This window comes from Engraulis encrasicolus, chromosome 4 (genome assembly GCF_034702125.1).
Source record: "Engraulis encrasicolus isolate BLACKSEA-1 chromosome 4, IST_EnEncr_1.0, whole genome shotgun sequence".
Lineage (NCBI taxonomy): Eukaryota > Metazoa > Chordata > Actinopteri > Clupeiformes > Engraulidae > Engraulis > Engraulis encrasicolus.
In genome coordinates, this window is record NC_085860.1 from 56704093 (window position 1) to 56723357 (window position 19265).

The following is a 19265-nucleotide window of genomic DNA, read 5'->3' on the forward strand; positions in this document are numbered from 1 at the left end:
CAGAAACAAGAAACATAAAGTATATCCTAAACAAGACACATGTAAACATAGCCTAGCCTAGCTCACATTCATCCACACACCCACAGACCAACAGACAGAGATTGATATTACACACAACCCTCAGTATTACACAGGACACACAAAGCAACCAATAGTATTGCACACCAAACCAGTGATATTTTACACAGCCCTATCCCTGAAGAATTGTGTATACCTGTACTTAGACATACTTCGACTTAGACAAAGAGTATCACGGTAAAGAAAGAACTGATAACAAAACTGTGGCGAGTAGAAAGGCTGTGTGGTTAGTGACTAGTGGGGGAAAACCACTAGCTACAGTGGCCAGCGACTAAGAAAAAGTTATGGTCAAGACCTGTGTGTGTCGTTCTGTGAAGACCTGAAAGACTGGGGTAGTACTTACCTCCTCATTCGACTTTCTTTCTTTCATCATCTCTTTCTCCAGTTGAACCAGCTCCTTTTCCTTGCTGTCCAGATGACTCTCCAACTGGCCGATCTCGTCTCGAAGGAAACGAGTATCTCTCCCCGTACCCGAGCGATTAACCAGCTGGAGGACGAGAGACAAAATAATTCATCACCAACAACGTCTGCACCATTATTAACACAAACACTTTGAAAGTCCTGAACATACGCGGTCATTATTTGTCAATGGGCATGCATCAGAAGTAATTTATCTTAGTACATACGTGTGTGTGTGTGTGTGTGTGTATACGATTGTAGTGGGGGTGTTTTTGTGGAGCAGACAGAACAGAAGCCTTAATAGGATTACGGTACTTTTGTAATCTCCTTAGGTCTACTCTACTAGAACGGCCTCCAACAGAGATAGTCTAAATGAAGTGACTTTCACAAACACATTTCCACATAATATACACCATGTAAAAAAGCAATATTGAGTGATTATAGATTACATTTAAATAACATTTAGATGACATTTTAGAGAAAAAATATTTACTGCTTGTACAAGGAAATAGGGCTGGGCAATATGGAAAAAATACAATATCACGATATGGATTACTTTATATCACGATAACGATATATATCACAATATAGCACAATTACAAACGTTTTCAGTTATTCTCTTTATTTGCTCTTTATTTTTTCATGTCGCAAAACAACCACTCTTTAAAATGGATCTTTTTATTCTTATTTTTACAGTTACATTAACTTATAGTGTGTATTGTGACAACATGAAATGTAATTAAATGATATTCAATTATATAAAATTGATAAAATTACTATCACGATATAAACGATATAGGAGAAAGGTCACGATATACACTTTTATATCACGATAACGATATATATCGTCATATTGCCCAGCCCTACAAGGAAACAATATTGGAGATTCATGTAACACAGATGGGATATACTGTACATCCCCACCACGTTTCATATCGCTGGTTTTTCAGTTTTGTGATTAAAAAAAGTCCCTTACAAGCAGTTAAAATAGTGGCTGTGGTGATCAAATTCTTACCTCCAGTTCACTCTCCAATTTTGACAGTTTTGATTGAAATGCATTCTCTGAGTACAAAAACAAAACACGGAAATGATCACTGTTAGAACCATGTTTCACATATTCATGCTCGACATCATTCACATTCACATTTGCTACTTTCTTCTAGTATTTATGATGATCTGGAAATGCTGCGATATCGGCAGCTTGATAAAAGTGAACCAAAGATTGTATACAATTAAATTTGGGGGTTTCCATGTCAATAATACCTAGTGTAGTGCACTTACGTATGTCCCAGAAGACATGAATGAAGAATATTACCATATGTTAGTTGGAGACCCAGGGTAAAGGAATAAACTAAGCCTAACTTGCATCCTAACTAAGCCCAACTTTGTTTTTTGTTTGTTATGTGGCGCAGCAGGCTAAGCCCCACACATATGGGCTTGCATGCCCATGGGGATCCAGGTTTTGAGTTCGACATGGGTCATGTCCCAACCCTGCCCCATCTCTCCACTCACTTCCCATCATAATATTCACATTCCTATGAATAAAACCACAAAAGCCCCAAAACACATTACAAATATACAGCTTTTTTGATATTCAATTTGTAATGCTTTTATATCTCATAATTCATACTCTGATGATTGTTGTATTCCATGCTGTCTAATATACAATCTATGGTAAATCCAGAAAAGAGCTTTCAAACAATATCAAAACCATCTCTTAGTGACTTGTGCAATCTTAATTAAGAATGTCATAGTCTGTTTCCCCTATATTAGTATTGGTGCAAGATTCATGCACATGCAGGGCCTAAAGTATCTGATTTCACGTGAAATGACACTAATACCTCCAGACACCACAGAAACACAGTAACTGATCAGAACCTTGTGTCCACATTCTACTTTCAACTATTCATCGCAAACTATCTAAAAGCATGGTTGTATGTGTAAATATACATAACTTTATCTTTAATGTCCTCACCACCATCTCCAACCCAAACCTACACAAAGCTGTTTTTACCTTCGCCAGAAGGTTATGTTTTGCCCGCCGTGTATTTATTTGTGAATATGTCTGTTTGTTTGTCTGTTTGTTTGTTTGTACTTCGTCTAACTCAGTCAAAACTGAGCCGATTTTTATGAAATTTTGTGGGATGATTGGTCATGACCCAAGGAAGAATCGATTAGTTTTTGGGAGTGATTGGGTCAAAGGTCAAGGTCAAGGTCACGAAAAGGTCAAAAACGTACATTGAGCCGATTTTTATGAAATTTAGTGGGATGATTGGTCATGACCCAAGGAACAATCGATTACTTTTTGGGAGTGATTGGGTCAAAGGTCAAAGGTCCAGGCCAAGGTCACGAAAAGGTCAAAAACGTAAATTGAGCCGATTTTTATGAAATTTAGTGGGATGATTGGTCATGACCCAGGGAACAATCAATTACTTTTTGGGAGTGATTGGGTCAAAGGTCAAGGTCAAGGTCACGAAAAGGTCAAAACGTAAATTGAGCCGATTTTTATGACATTTAGTGGGATGATTGGTCATGACCCAAGGAACAACCGATTACTTTTTGGGAGTGATTGGGTCAAAGGTCAAGGTCACAAAAAGGTCAAAAACGTTCTTCTTTGCCAAGCACTATATGCCAGAAGAACGTGTGCATGCTGAATTGAATAAGAGGTCAAGACTGGGCCAAAAATGTAATATTACGATATTCCGGTCCGATTTAAATGAAACTAACACCAAAATTTGGAGAATGTTATGCCCCACACTTTGAAGATGGCCAGAAAAAAATAAGTGGCGTAGGCGAAGGTTTGCGCTCTACCGAGTGCCCATTCTAGTTAATACATGTTTTCAAGCATATTAAAACTCACATGCATAAGGAAATCTAAATAAGTGGCTCCCCTTAACCCTCAACTACCTGAACTGCACACCTGTGCAGTGATGAGGAAACACAAGGTTTTTTGTTTTTTTTTAAACGGTGATTATATCAGATTACGTCACCAGATTCTGGACCATTAACACAACCTCACACAACAAGCTAACAAGCTTGTGGGCTGGAATACTTGTATTGTATAAATTAGTATGAAATTTCAGAAGTGGGGGCAACATATGAACATCACCTCTTATAGGCTACATAAGTTAATATGCCTAGATGGCTGGTCAATGTTATATGGAGTTTTCCCCTCGAATGGTGAGACTATACACAAGTCAGTATCTGGAATAAATAGTTTTCTTAATTTCTGAACTTTTGATATCAAAACGTTTTTCAGGGAAGATACAGTAGGTATAGGCCTAAATGCGCTACTAGGAGATATTAACTTCATTAATTGTAGGCCTAAAGTAAGCAATGACATACAAAATGATAACACATTGTATTTTATGTCTGATAATGTGCTATACAAATCTTGTTATTGCAATTGCTATGAAAATACAAAGACAAAGTGCCATGTGTAGTGAGAAGTGATGTCATCATAATGGTTACCATGGTGGAATGACAGCTACAGAATCTAGATGGCAAGTCGATGTCATAGTGGTTTCCATGGTGGACTAATACAGCTACAGAATCTTGAACTAGAATGGTCATTTGTCCAGCTTTTACTCACAAGACAGACAGCACATGCATTTACTCATGTATGGTGAACATAATGGGCATTGGAGGGCATTTTTGAAGACTCAAAAAAGGTAAGCCTAAATATTGAATGATTTTGACCTGATTTTATGTGTTAAATACAGAATTTAGGCTGGTTACCGAGGGTGTCCAGAACAATTTCACTACATTACACTGATAAAATAGTCAAAGAGTCAGATTTGTAAGTAGGCTAAGTCAGTGCTTTTCAAAGTGGTGGCTGGGGACCCCTGTGGGCCTTGAGGGGATAAGCTTACTAGGGGGGGACATGGCAGGTATAAATCTTCCACACAAAATCAAACTCACATGCACAAGGCAAAATAAGTGGCTCCACTTAACCCTCACTACCTGAGCTGCACACCTGTGAAACAAGTTTTTTTTTAATGGTGATTTAATATCAGATTATGCCAACAGATTATTTCTGAACCAATGACCACATTACCTCTTATTATATAGGCTAGCAGATAAGATGACATGTCTAGATGGCTGGCCAATGTTATATGAAGTTTTCCCCCTCCAGCAGTGAGGCTATACACAAGTCAGTATCTGAAATTAATAGTTTTCTCAATTTCTGAACCTTTGATACCAGAAAGTTTATCAGAGAAGATAGGTCTGGGCCTAAATGTGCTACTTAGAGAATTGAACTTTAATTCATTGTGCGCCTAAAGTAAGCCATGAACATAAACACACATGTTAAGTATTCTATGTCTGATAATGTGCCATCTTGTTATTGCAATTGCTGACACACATGAGTCCAAAGACAGTATGCCATGTGAAGTGAGAAGTGATGTCATCATAATGGTTCCCATGGTAGAATGACAGCTACAGAATCTAGATGGCAAGTCGATGTCATAGTGGTTTCCATGATGGACTAATACAGCTACAGAATCTTGAACTAGAATGGTCATTTGTCCAGCTGTAACTCACAAGACAGACAGCACATGGATTTACTCATGTATGGCAAACATAATGAACATTGAAGGGCATTTTTGAGGACTCCAAAAAGGTAGGCCTAAATACTGAATGTTTCTGACCTGAGTTTAGGCTGGTTAATGAGGGTGTCAAGAAGTATTTCATTACATTACACTGATAAAATAGTGAAAGAGTCAGCTTTGTAAGTAGGCAAAGTCAGTGGTTTTCAAAGACGGGGCTGGGGACCTCTGGGGGGACTTTCATAGGCTGTTTCTCCCGTAGCTTAGTATTGGTGCAAGATTCATACAAATGCAGTTCTGAGGTTCTACCTTGCCACTAAAAAAGGCACACCAAGTTTCATTAAAATCTGGACACCACATAACCACAGTAACTGAACATTCTCAGATCAGCACCTTTTTTCAGATTATTCTCAGATCAGCACAAATTTATTTTCAACCATTCTTAACAAACTATCTAAAACATGCTTTTATGTGTATATACAGAAATGTATCTTTAATGTCCTCACCATTATCATCAACCCAAACCTACACACAGCTGTTTTCAATATTCTTTTTCAATGTACAGTATGTACCAGTCAGCTTCCCTCCACCTACTCAGGAGCTCAGTGCATTTCAGATCAGCAATATTCTAACCTTGGTCTACTGTTCCCTTGCCTTGACTTATTGAATCATGACTACTAAGTCCTCACCTTCGTTATCTATTCCTTTTTTCTTTTTTTCTCTTTCCTTTTGGTACGACCAAATTAGCGTCAGACACAAAACCAAACTCTTACACATAAGGCAATCTAAATAAGTGGCTCCCCTTAACCCTCAACTACCTGAGCTGCACAGTGATGAGGAAACACAAGTTTTTTTGTTTTTGTTTTTTTAAAATAGTGATTAAATATCAGATTACGTCACCAGATTATGATAATGTGCTGCTATACAAATCTTATTACAATTGCTATGAAAGCACATAACTTAACATGAGTCCAAAGACAGAGTGCCACGTGAAGTGAGAAATGATGTCATCATAATGGTTCCCATGGTAGAATGACAGCTACAGAATCTAGATGGCAAGTCGATGTCATAGTGGTTTCCATAGTGGACTAATACAGCTACAGAAACTTGAACTAGAATGGTCATTTGTCCAGCTGTAACTCACAGGACAGACAGCACATGGATTTACTCATGTATGGTGAACATAATGGACATAGAAGGGCATTTTTGAAGACTCCAAAAAGGTAGGCCTAAATATTGAAATTTTCTGACCTGATTTTATGTATTAAATACAGAGTTTTGGCTGGTTCACGAGTGCGTTGAGAAGTATTTCATTACATTACACTGATAAAATAGCCTACTTACAAATCTGACTCTTTGACTAAGTCAGTGGTTTTCAAAGTGGGGGCTGGGGACCCCTGGGGTGCCTTGAGGGGATAACTAGGGAGGCACGGCAGGTAAAGTGGTAATAGTAAAGTTTGGGAACACCTGTGCTAAGTTTTCAAAAAGGGAGGGATGGAGAGAGGGGTGTAGATAACTGTCCTAACAGGTTCAACAATTGGGAAAAAGCTAAGGAGAATATTTTTTATACTTGTGTGAGAGTTGGGGAAAGAGAAAATACTACTCTTGTGGCGAGTGTAAAACAGGAGATGGGTGGGACTTGAGATCAGATAAGATAGAAATGAGATCAGATAAGATAGATGGAGTCCTAGTTTAAAGTCAATTTGTAGGCAAGTGTCAGTAGTTTCAGTAACAAGCACTGCTTAATTCGAGCAACAAGTGGCGAGCAGTGAAGGTAAATTAATAAATGTGAAGCATGTGCCATGTTAAAAGGATACAAGGATGTTCATTGCTCACATGCATAAAAATACCGTTCAGTGTTTAACTGATCAGAATTCACTAAGGTAAATATTTTTCATGTTGCTGAACTGTAAGTATTTTGTTGTGCATTCTATATGGATTAGATGGGTTAGGTGTTTATATGGGAGTTAAGGTTAACAATGCCGTTGAGACATTCTTTACATTTCAAAACACTGAGAGGATGAGTCCTGTGATCAGCGAGTTATGTTCGCAAGGATTAATCCTAGTGGTGTTCTTAATGGCATGCAAGCAGCTCTATACGACACTATGTTGGTTGACCTTCGGTCTGTTGGAGAAAGGCAATGGCAGGATTTTTTTGGTTGGGGTTGCTATACAGTAGCTACATGAATGGGACGGGTTGCTAGTCAAAATGCTATGTTATAATGTACAGTTGAGGGCGACATTATTAGCCCACCTCCTGAAATTAGACATTTCTCTTGATTTCTCCGTGAGAATGACCATTATTAATAAATCTATGGTAAGTCTTTTTGTCGTTGGCTTGATTATGTCCTCTTTTGAAAGTCGCTTTGGTTATAAAGCGTCTGCCAAATGCAATGTAATGTAATGTAAAAGTCTTATTCTGGAAACTAATATACCATGGAGATAATATCCAATAAGTTGGATTGGGACTTTTCCATTTTTACAATGAGTTTAAACAAAAAGGGTAAAATGGCAAGGACAAAATTATTAGCCCCCTTATATATTATATATTATAGTCAATACAGTGCCATTTATTAACCAAAATTGACACCAGGCACTTTGATTAGTTGTTAACTACGTTGGCACATGTCCTACCAGGAATTTTGGCCCATTTTTTCATTGCAAATAGTTAAGCTGGTCCAAATTATATGGGTGTTGAGGATGGACATTCATTTTTAGCACTCCTCTAAGACTATCTAAGGATTGAGGTCTAAACCACTCCATGACCATGGTTTTAGTATCCTTGAAGAACATTTGAACTATTTTCTATGTAAGTTTTTGGTTATTATCTTATTGAAAGATCCAGTTAAGATCTTAGCTTCCTCTATGAGCATATTTTTGCATGGTCACCTTCCATATTCCATCATAATCTTCTGTTTTTATGGTGCCCTACACCCAAACAAGGTTTTCTTTGGCTGAGGCTGCCACAGAATGATGCTTCCACCACCCAGTTTAGTTGTGGAAACCATGTTGTAAAGGTTTAAGGCCTATCCCTTTCTTCACCTGACAGAAGCAGAATTCATGCATCAAAGCAGGTGCAATTGAATCTCATCAGATAAAAGCAGAGACTTTCAAAACTAATTATTGGCTTTCAAATGTTCACAAGCAAAGCTCAATAACACCCATTAGTAAAGGGGTTCTTCTGTGATGATGTCCCCAAAGCCCAATATGATGACAAGCCCTAACAGCTGTCATTCTTGAAAAAAAAACTCCAGGTGAGGCCAGGTCAATAACAATCATCTAGGCAGGTGTCCAATGCTTCTTTGGTCTAATGAGACTCTGTTATTCAGCCTCAGACACAAGGAGTCTGGGTCTGGATCTGAATTGCTGGGTCTTCCATCAACATTATAACCCAAAGCATACATTTAAATTAGTTCAGGGTTCTTCAAGAACACTAAAACCATAATACTGGAATGACCCGCTCATAGTCCAGTCCTCTATCCCACTGAGAGTCTGTGGCAAATGTATATGCTCAATATCCATGCAATTTGGACCAGCCAGAACACTTTGCAGTGATGAAATGGGCCAAAATCCCTAGTGGGGCATGTGCCAACCTAGGTAACAACTTTTCAGAGCCTGTTGTCAGTTTTGGTTCATAAATGGCACCATATTGCCTATTAATGATCAGGGGGCTAATAATTTTGTCCTTGTCATTTTTGGCCTTTTTTTAAAACTCATTGTAACAATAGAAAAATCCAAATTCAACTCATTGGACATTATCTCCATCAGTGTATTTGTTTCCAGAATACCAGAAACGGTAAGCTTAAATAATGGTCATACTCACTGAGAAATCTAGAGAAATGTCTAATTTCAGGAGGGGGGCTAATAATACCGTCCTCAAATGTAAGTAAATAATTTGTGCAAAATTTAAGCACACTATGATGGTGCTACACTGTGACGACCAAGAAAACTCATCTGCAGTAGTGTTGTAAGGACAGTAAAAGTAAGCTTAGAAAAAGTTGTACCATAAACATTGTGCTTTAATAGTGGTTAAGTGTAGCAAAGTGTAGCTCAATCATTGGGTGCCCAACATGAACATACAGTCTATTGCACAACATGAAAAACAAGATGGATAGACATGCAAGAAGTGATGTCATTATGGTTCCATGGTAGAATGACAGCTACAGAATCTAGATGAATGATGTTATGTCATAAGTGGTTTCCATATTAAAATGGACCATTACAGCTACAGAATGTTGAGCTAGAGAAAGCAAGTTAAAACCCACAGGACAGCAGCATGCAAGCTTACTCATTTAGATGGTGAACAATACTTCAAGGTTGTTTTGCTTCGGTGGTGAGTTTCTTTTTTTTTTTTCAAATACAGCTGTGTAACAATGTAACAACAATACATGACACAGTCTGGTTGGTCCATGAGTTAGATTTGTAAGGATTAGTGGTGGAGGAGAGAGAATGTCTTTGACAAGGTCCTGAAGACTTATCTACTGTAGTTCATGCTGTTGTAGCAACTGATAGTGCTTTCCACTATTGGGGATCACGAATAAAAATGTATTTAACCCCTTAGAGCAGAGCCTATGTTATAACCTTACTGTCACCAAAATTGTAATGGTTAATCTAATCTAATCTAATCTAATCGGCTCTCTGTACTGTCATAGCAATGTTGTTATGATGTAGTTGAGTATTTTCAGCAAATAGTGAATAGGCCTGCCGGCGACCCCATCTGCAGTAAGAAGCTACATGGGATCGCTTTGTGGAAGGTCTAAGGAAAGAGAACTAGGTCTAAATAATTCTGATGTGGGAATAAGAGCCTTTAAAATGATTTGAGAACAAAGGATGAAGTCACTGTAGACAAGTAAGTGTCAGTAACTTGTTTGATTTGACCCAAGAAAACTTGCCGGTTATTTCAGTAGTTGGTGCAAACGAATGCAGCCTCTCACCAAAGCAAATCAATTTGTTTTGACATGCTCAATGTTAAAGAGCATTTTCTGTCAGTGATGGGATTTTATAAAATGATGTTTCACATACTTCATATCAATAGGCCTACTGTATGTGGAGAAAAACTCCTACAGTAATTTTTCACATTGGTCAAGTAAGTGCATCTTGCAAAATTAACTCACATCGGTGTGCACCTAACCAGAGTTGTATGAAGTAGAAGTAAAAGTAAGCTTACTCCTACAGATGTGATCACTGCACTAGTGGTATGATATTACATGGTGTCAACTTTGTGATATCACACCACTAGTTTTGTAATTGGGGGCAGCTGTGGCCTAGTGGTTAGAGAGTTGGTCTTTCAATCTGGGGGTTGCTGGTTCGAATCCCCCCTGACCTCTCCCTACATCTCCATCCATGGCTGAAGTGCCCTTGAGCAAGGCACCTAACCCCCACATTGCTCCAGGGACTGTAACAATACCCTGAAAAATAATAGTTGTAAGTCGCTTTGAATAAATGAAAGCGTCAGCTAAGTGCAATATAATGTAATGTAATGTAATGTAATTACATCTGTAAGAGTACTTTAACTCTGCGCCTAACAGGGACATCATACATATGAGTTAAACATGGAAAGACATGACAGGTGCAACACTGATAGGTGAAATGCAAGAAGTGACCGTCATAATGGTTCCCATGGTAGAAAAGGCCTGTACAGCTACAGAATCCCAAACTAGAATGTTAAGATAAAAATGTCAGGACAGCAGATTTTATTCATTCTGATGGTGAACGTGTGAACAACCTTTTCAGTGGTCAAGATTCCGTAACGGTAAATGTTTAACAGTTTATGCCTTTTAAAAAAATCTATTTCGTAAGCTTATATACAGTAGATAGATTTTTCTGCAGACAAATTCCAGTGTGGAGAAAATGCTGCTTTGCATGGCACTTTTGGAGATGTTTACTGAGACTGTGAAATACTGAGAGGACAAAGTATTGCTTTACTGACCCGATTTTCTTGAACAAGCATAGATTTCCTCCAAGTAAAAAGAAAAGAAGAATGTCCAAAAAATATTTGGTCAATTACATGCAGTCTAATTGGAAACTATCACTTTATAGGAGCATAGATCACAGACAAAATCTCAGATGAGATGAACAACGACACCACAGAGAGAGAATACAATGGACAAAAACGAGATGCCAAAAGAGTTGCTGAATAACTCCAAAGACATGATGAAGGAGAACAAAGAGGGTGAACATGCCACCCATGAGAGGGAGAGGCAGAAAAATGAAAAGGCTCACAAAGGCCATGAGCTGAGTAAGACAAGGATACAAATGGAGATGACGGAAGACAGAACAGAAGGTCGAGCAACCTGCTACAGCAAGAGTCCCTCTGAGGTCCCCCTCGTTTGCCCTTCATCAGATGTCGATAATGAGAAGAAGGATCATCATACAGTGAAATTCAAGAATAACTCTGCCATTTCAGCTAAAGAAATTGCACTAATTTTGGAGGGGGACAAACTCCTACGTGACACAGAGGACCAGAGTCATGAGGAGAAGTTCAACAATGCCTCTGCCATTTCAGCCAAAGAAAGGGAACAACCTGTGGAGGACGATAAACTATGTGACACAGAGGACCTGAAGAAGAGTCTCTCTCTGGTCAACCTCTTGGTCTGCTATTCAGATGACAGTGGAGAGGAGGGAGATAACAGGTCTGAGAGCGCCTCCTCATCACAATATGAAAGACCAATGGTTTATTGTGAGAATATCAAAGACAAGAGTGTGAGGAGGAGGGTCCTTAAATGGGCCAATAAGAAAGCAAAGGACTACTACAGCAAGAAGATTGAAAAGACATTAAAGAGAGAGCAAGAGGAGGGGAATGAGCTATATGCACCATGTAAGATGACAAATGCATTACTTTTCATGGTATAACTTTAGCGATAGTACAAAGGATTTATGAGTGTTTTACAACTTTGCCAATATATCTCAAATAATCTTACATGGTTAAACACCTACCTAAAAATAGTTGGTAGCACCATATAATCCATGGGTATATACGGAAGTCTTATTGTGGTACATGTCTTTAATGAAATATTTTTGTAGGCCTACCACCAACTGCTACATTTAACCACTAATGGCCGTATATTGTTTTATCAGGGTACAGTACAAATGCAATGATGCGCTCGCAAAGGGAGCAGGAGAAGAGGAAGGCATTGTTGAAAGCGGAGGGGAGACGGCAGCGCCTAGAGAAATTCTTGCTCAACTGGGAGGCCAAACAGGCCCAGAAGAGGGCTCTAAGGATGGAGGAAGAGGAGGGATTTAACAGGGAAGTCGATGACCTATGGTTTGTGAACGACCTTATGTAAAGAATTGGAAGGTTGGTATTGAACGTTTTTTTTATGTCAGTAAATTTAACAATGTGATGTGTTTTTGCAGTGAAACTATGCAACGAATCGATTTACAATACGGATTCTACCGTACAAACTAAACAGTATACTTTTTTAATTTCAGTGGACAATTTGGCTTGGATGATGAAACACAGAAAAAAAACTGTTGAAGACAGGAAGAACAGAGGCAACCGGATATCTAGAAAAAATACACAACACTTCTCACATGGAGCAAAACTATTTTGAATGCAAAAAAAAACATCCACACACTTCAATCTTATTATTTTATTTTTATTACTATTATTATTACTATTATTACTACTACTACTACTATTATCATTAAATATTATTGAATCATTCTTGTGTTTTGTTATTCTTAATTCATTAGTAATTTGCTGTATATACCTGTACATGGGTTCTAAATTTTTATTTTCTCCTTATTTTCAGGGCTTTGAACCGGTTCAAGGAACGAAAACGAAAACCGGGAACTTTTTGTATTTTACAGGGAACAGAAACGAAACCGGAAACGTTATTATTTTTTATGTTCTGGAACGGGAACACTTATTTAAAAATAATGGTAACCGGTTAATACCGGTTAATACTGTTCCTCAAACAAAACAAAAAAGGTAATTATTTTCCTGTGCACGTTACCATGACGGCTGAGGTTCACGTCCTGTGTGACATCAGACATTCTCTGACTGAATGGAGAGAGAGCTGTGGACTACTAAGTCTCCACTCCACATCTTAAATAAGAGAAACCACTGTCATACAAAAGGGGAGAGTTTCCATTGAATCATTGTAAGACATTGCAGAGAAGCGTGTGTAAAGCGCACCGAGAATGTTCGACGTTATTGGGCATCCATGGCCGCTTCAAATATGCACAAACTCACAATGTCCGTCATAGCGCTCCCCGTGACCCAAGTCAGCGTGGAGCGTGCATTTTCATCATTGAGGTTTATTCTCCGCTTCTCCGTTTAGGTCGTCCCTGAATGACAAAATTCTGGAGGATATTCTTTTCATCTGCTTGAATTAACAGTTTGGAATGTAGGCTGACTCATTTGCACTTCCGTCTTTCTTGGTTAATTCACGTCAGTTAGGCCTATGGGAGTAATTAGCTGACAGGAACGAAATTAACCGTTCCGGGAACAGTATTTTTTTGTTCTAACCGGTTCGGGAACGTCAATTTATTGGTGGAACTTATAACCGGAAACGTTATAATTCCGTTTCTGTTCGGAACGGAACGTTTGGAAAAAAATAATGGTTCAAAGCCCTGCTTATTTTCTGACTGCGCGAAACTAGCTGAGGACAACTCAACCTCTGATTGTTGGAAACTGTCGCTGTCGCTGGAGGACAGGAGGAAGTAGCTCAAATGGTTGGCTGCCAGTGTCTTGCCCCTCCTCACAACATTGTGTTTACAAACATGGTGCACCCATGTACAGTGCCTTCAGAAAGTCTACACACCCCTCCTCAAATGTCAGGTTTTTGTGATGTAAAAAAATGACAGAAAGACAAATAAATTCACAGCTTTTTCCACCTTCAATCTAAACTATTAACCCGTACAATGCAATTGAGAAACAAGCACAAGGTTTTATATGGAAACAATAGAAAATAAAAAGCTTCAATTAACATGGTTGCATAAATATACACACCCTTGAATTAACACTTAGTTGCAGCACCTTTGGCTTGTCTGGGCCATTCCAAAACCTCAATATTATTCTGGTGAAGCCATTCTTTTGTAGATTTAGGCGTGTGCTTAGAGAAATTGTCGTTCTGAAAGATTAGTTCATCTTGGACACAATTTCTAACCAGAATGCTTCACGCGGTCGCATTGCAGCAATGCTCCATCACCAACGCGCCCAATGAAAGAGCGGCGAAAATTCGCTGTGTGGGGATGGGCAGTGATTACAGAGCACACCTCTCACCCTTTACACCTGTGCAGTGATCAGCAAAGACGGCCTGATCACAGAGCTCCCCATCACCACCTCCATCAGTTCCCTGCTCTCATCAGGCCGGTGCTTCAATGTACCACTAGCTCGCAAAACAACTGCAAGAAATCCTTCATCACCTCTACAATAGCCTGACTTAGCAGCACAAGATGAACATCCTCCAAGTAACCAACATCCATGTCTTCTCTTGTCATGTCTTGTTTAATGTACAGTGTGTGTGAATGGCAATTCGTGACTGGGGCCAGGTCAAAAGACAATTCTTTGACATGTTTAAAAGACAATAAAGTTGCATTACCTTACCTTAAATTGCATCGTTAGATTCTAAGATGCAAGCATTTCAAATATGTTGTACATTTGGCCCATTCATATTACGGTCACAGATATTCAAATGAACTTGTTCATGCTTTTAAGATGAAGTTCCATTACTTCAATCTTCAAGCTGAACCTAATGAAATGGATCTGTCTGGTGTGAAAACAAATATCCCTATGGGACAATAAAGACTCTAGGGTCTCTCTAAGTGAAATCAGACACTGTGGGACCCTACCGACACAGATTTCAATAATACTTGGTGTGCCTTTTTAGTAGCAAAGTAGCACCCCAGAACTGCATTTGTGTGAATCTGAGATGAATATTAAGGGAGAAACAGACTAGCAAAGGTTTACATATGAGGGTAGGACACTATACATTCAGCCTTGATTATATCAGTCAGTGTAAGTCACAAAACAATCTGTGGTGTTGTTTGAAAGCTCTTTTCTGGCTCTACAGATTAAAACAGCATGGGATACAATAACCCTCAGAATATGAGTTATGAAAAATTGAAAAATAAAAAATTTAATATAAAAAAACTTATATTTTAAAATGGCCAGGTTCTTGTCTGAATGTAGCCGGCAATGTCATGATGTTATGATTGAAATCTGTGTCGGTCGGGTCCCAAAGTGTCTGATTTCACGTGAATTGACCCTCTAATCTCTCTTAAATGCGATTACAGATTAAGCCTAAAACTCCACAAGAAATCCTAAAAAAAAATTGTGTGCCCACTACTTGTGTAGCTGAAGGTAAAGGGAAAATAGATATCATACCAGCTCTTGCCTGGTCAACCCCAGCCTTCTCTATTGTCTCATACGCAAGTGAAAGCTCTTGGCCTTTAAGCTGTTGAGGAAAAACAAAACTTTTACCAACAAAAGCCAACTCCAAACATGTTGCACTGATACATTAATAGGCTGTACATCATAATATCATGACTTCAGTGTCATATTTTAACAATAACTGTTACAGTGTGTTACTTCACCGTCAAGCATTGATTTATTAAATTCTTATTTTAAAACCTATTTTCATCTTCACCATACTTATTATTGATGATTCCCTCCTTGACTTTTGGGCTAAACGTAGTGACTTGACTTTGTAACTATAGGTTGAGGACAGCCAAGTTCAGTTTTGGGCCTGTTTCAAGATTTGTGTAATTGAACGGGACTCCCACATCCTTAAAACACATAGCAAATCAAACGTTTTCCTTGAAAAGAGTAATAGCAAAGACATTACCTTGAGAAGAGTCTGTGCGATTGTGAAAAGCTGGGATATACATGCCCTTTCTTTTTTCTGCAAATCTTTTTGCTCGACCTGTCAACACATAAGATGTGATGTGAAATTTACCTCAACTGTAATTGTGCCATGCAATGCATTTATTTTCCCAACTTAAGTGACTTGACATGAGAAAATGAATGCACCACACAATTACCCTGGGTCTACAGACAGGCAGGTGTACAGCCTCTTTAGTGGCAGGCGTTTTACTTACAATATTAATACAAGTATGCTACTATGATTGATAACTGCAAAAACTGTAGCTAGTGTTCTGCGATTTGAATGGTTTATTGCGTCTAGCTTAATTTAGACACAGCTTCTTTGCAGAAACCATGCAGCCCATTCACAAAATGTGTTGCCTTTTTCATAAATATGCCTACTTACCACCACCACCAAATTCTAAGTATTCATTATGACTGGGAAAATTGCACTTTTCATACAGCAAAACGTATTGTAGGCTCATACTAGTAAATTGTTCATTATTTCGTAATTCATGAAAATGTTGTCATAGTTGCAATACTCTGGTCACCATCCAAATCACTTTCAATGTGGGGTAGGCTTATTTAATTATAGCAATGCGAGTGGCCAGAGTACGCTAATTAACTAATCATAGGATGGAAATTGCTCCAGGCAAGATTTTCATATTTCTTGGATTTTGAACAAAGCCCGTTCAAAACTCTTAATTTGATACATTAAAACGGAACATCAACTTTTGGTTGCTTGGAAACTGTACGCGTTGACCTGCAGTTGTTTTGCTGTTGAAGTTACAGTTCTGAGTTTACATGAGACATTAGAATTGAAAAAAGTAAAGCATCGAAAAAATAGTTTCCGACGCATTCCATGGGTGTTGTAATCTTGACATTTGCGTCCAACTCTTGTTCGTAGTTCTCTACAGTGTGACATGCAGAGCCATAACGAAAGAAAAATACATCTTGTAGTAGAACTCGTAGGCTAATAATAATCTGATTAATACCCCACGTCAGTTATATTCTGTGTTTCAGGCGTGTAGAGTCGAGACTTACCTGTTGTAACATTACGAAAAAAGCCTCAGCATCGTTTCCCAGTTCCTCTGGATTCGCGTTTACAATTTGGCTCCAGTCGACCTTCGCGGGCTTACCCATATTTGCCAAAGAATTTAATACCTATTGCTAAGAGCCTGTTATTGAAAGTTAGCTATGAACCCAACATTAGTACTGTACTAGTAGCAGTGCTACTATTTGTTTAGTTGTTACTTGCTTTACACAGCCAGACCCATGCATCGCTCTGCATGAGCTATGACTTCATGACTTGATTTCATACGGCCTCTTCTGACACATCAATGATGACATCGAAATAAGAAGATAGCTCATGATGTGTGTTGGCTTGGTTTTATCTGCACCTCTATGAAACCTACAAAGATGAACTTGCTAAATGATTTCATAGACCGTAAAAAATAACCCACTGCCGCAGCTGTGTTCAATATGGCCTCCAAAAAAACGCATCAAAATAAAAGGTTTTCAAAGGGAGCCGTCCCCGGCAATTTTTTAAAGGTACAGGTAGGCCTATATTGCCGGGAGGACTGCTCCCTTTGGAAACCTTTTATTGTGGCCAGGTAGGCAATTGCAACCATGCTGCTCCTTGCAACTCTGCTGCCTTTTCGCAAATTTTATCTTTCCATGAATATTTACTAATGAATAAACTATTTCCCAGTATGATGACCAAAGTACAGCCTATTGATTTAGGTTTTGCATGAAAATATTAGGCCTACTGGAAATTCAACAGCAGCTTTTGTTCATGGGCTATGAAAAGTGAAAATTACCTTGTCATAGTGAATGCTTAGAATTTGATGGTGGTGGTATTTGTGAAAAAGGTAACATTTGTGAATAAGCAGCATGCATTCTGGAAATAATATAGGCTACTAAAATATTAGCCTACACACATTGGCGAGTGAGGGACAGGTTTATATAAAAAATAAAAGAAATAAAAGTCAGAAATCTGCCATCTCCAACCCAAATTGAAAGCCATTAAAAATCGTTTGTGTCTGGTTTACGGCTGTCTCTGTTATACAGCAGACATCAATCAAACCGCACTATCGGTACAAACATACATTCAAACACTGTCATTTGAGCAGGCACTGAAGGTCAGAGTAGGCCTAGGTTTTGATGTTGAGAGCTCATTGTAAAGACCAGTGTTGGGAGTAACTAGTTACAAACATAGCTTAATTAATTACTTAAAGGTACACTGTGAGATTTTTAGTTGTTTTTTTCCAGAATCCATGCTAACCATTCACTAATGTTACCTTTTTCACGAATAGGCTACTTACCACCACCATCAAGTTCTAAGTATTCATTATGACTGGAAAAATTGCACTTTTCAAACATAAAAAGGGGGATCTTCTCCATAGTCCGCCATTTTGAATTTCCATGTTTATTATTTAGTAAACTTTCATGAAAAGATCAAATTTGGCAATAGGCAACCCAGTTTCAATGAACAGCATAGTTGCAGTACCTTTTTTGACCATTTTCTGCACAGTGTACCTTTAAGGGTTAATGCATTACTTTTTGTAGTAATGCAGTAACTTAAGGTGTTACAGGGGGGAAATTGCAACACTTAGTTACGCTGTTGCCAGGAAGTAGGACTAATGCACGCATTACAATGCATTTCAACCTGGATTGAAGTGGTAGTGTGAGAAATTATTGCCTTGGCCAACTCCACATATTTTTCACTCAGCATGCTCACACACACACACACACACACACACACACACACACACACACACACACACACACACACACACACACAGGGCCGCTGACAGCTTTGGCTGGGCCCAGGACAAAGCCGTCTGAAAGGGCCCCCCAGCCCAATACATATGATGTAATGAGGACCCAATTCTGGGCCCCCTATCTCCCTGGAACTGGGACAACATATCCATTTGTCCCACCCTGTCTGCGGGACTGCACACACACACACACACACACATACACACACACACACACACACACACACACACACACACATACACACCAGGGCTTGACACTGACACCCTGGAGACTGCCAAAACGCGTATTAAAATCAACTTTGGTAGTAGAACCTGAAGTGTCATTAGCCATTCTGGCCGTTACTGCTCTGAATGAGGAAGCACCGTATATTGCAGTTGTTGTTTCCGCTGACTGTGTTCGTTATACAAACGCAATACAATGCAATATTGCGAGCCTACAATACCCATGATCAACCATGAGCACCCATGTCACGTGTCAATATTCTAGAGAACATGCGTTAACGTCCCCGAATGATAGGCGGCATCGATGAAAATAATAATAATAATAATACTTAGGATTGGGTTTTTTTTAGAGGCTTTTTATGCCTTTATTTGACAGGACAGTTGAAGATGGTGACAGGAAGCGAATGGGACAGAGAGACAGGGGAGTAT

The 19265-nt window shown here is 38.9% G+C and overlaps 2 protein-coding genes across 5 annotated transcripts in view; one reads left to right on the forward strand and one right to left on the reverse strand.

The window, feature by feature from the left end:
* cep290 (centrosomal protein 290) overlaps nt 1-17281 on the reverse strand; it is a 51719-nt gene extending 34438 nt beyond the window's left edge. Inside the window, exons 1-5 of the mRNA XM_063197763.1 lie at nt 16879-17281; nt 15818-15895; nt 15358-15427; nt 1493-1539; nt 422-565 (exon numbers count right to left, since the gene is read on the reverse strand). Of these exons, the coding sequence (XP_063053833.1) occupies nt 422-565; nt 1493-1539; nt 15358-15427; nt 15818-15895; nt 16879-16977 (438 nt within the window). The 5' untranslated portion in view covers nt 16978-17281. The remainder of the gene's footprint in view (nt 1-421; nt 566-1492; nt 1540-15357; nt 15428-15817; nt 15896-16878) is intronic.
* On the forward strand, nt 4079-12649 carry LOC134447013 (uncharacterized). Of its 4 annotated transcripts, none has more exons than XM_063196297.1 (4): nt 4079-4148; nt 11064-11841; nt 12102-12321; nt 12456-12649. In XM_063196297.1, the coding sequence occupies exons 2-3, from the start codon at nt 11127-11129 to the stop codon at nt 12308-12310; spliced, it is 924 nt and encodes a 307-aa protein (XP_063052367.1). In that variant the 5' UTR covers nt 4079-4148; nt 11064-11126; the 3' UTR covers nt 12311-12321; nt 12456-12649. The 4 variants fall into 4 exon arrangements, with proteins under 4 accessions (XP_063052367.1, XP_063052366.1, XP_063052365.1 ...); XM_063196296.1 differs by lacking the exon at nt 4079-4148 and adding an exon at nt 5017-5098; XM_063196295.1 differs by lacking the exon at nt 4079-4148 and adding an exon at nt 6124-6247.
* Nucleotides 17282-19265: the final 1984 nt, after the last annotated feature.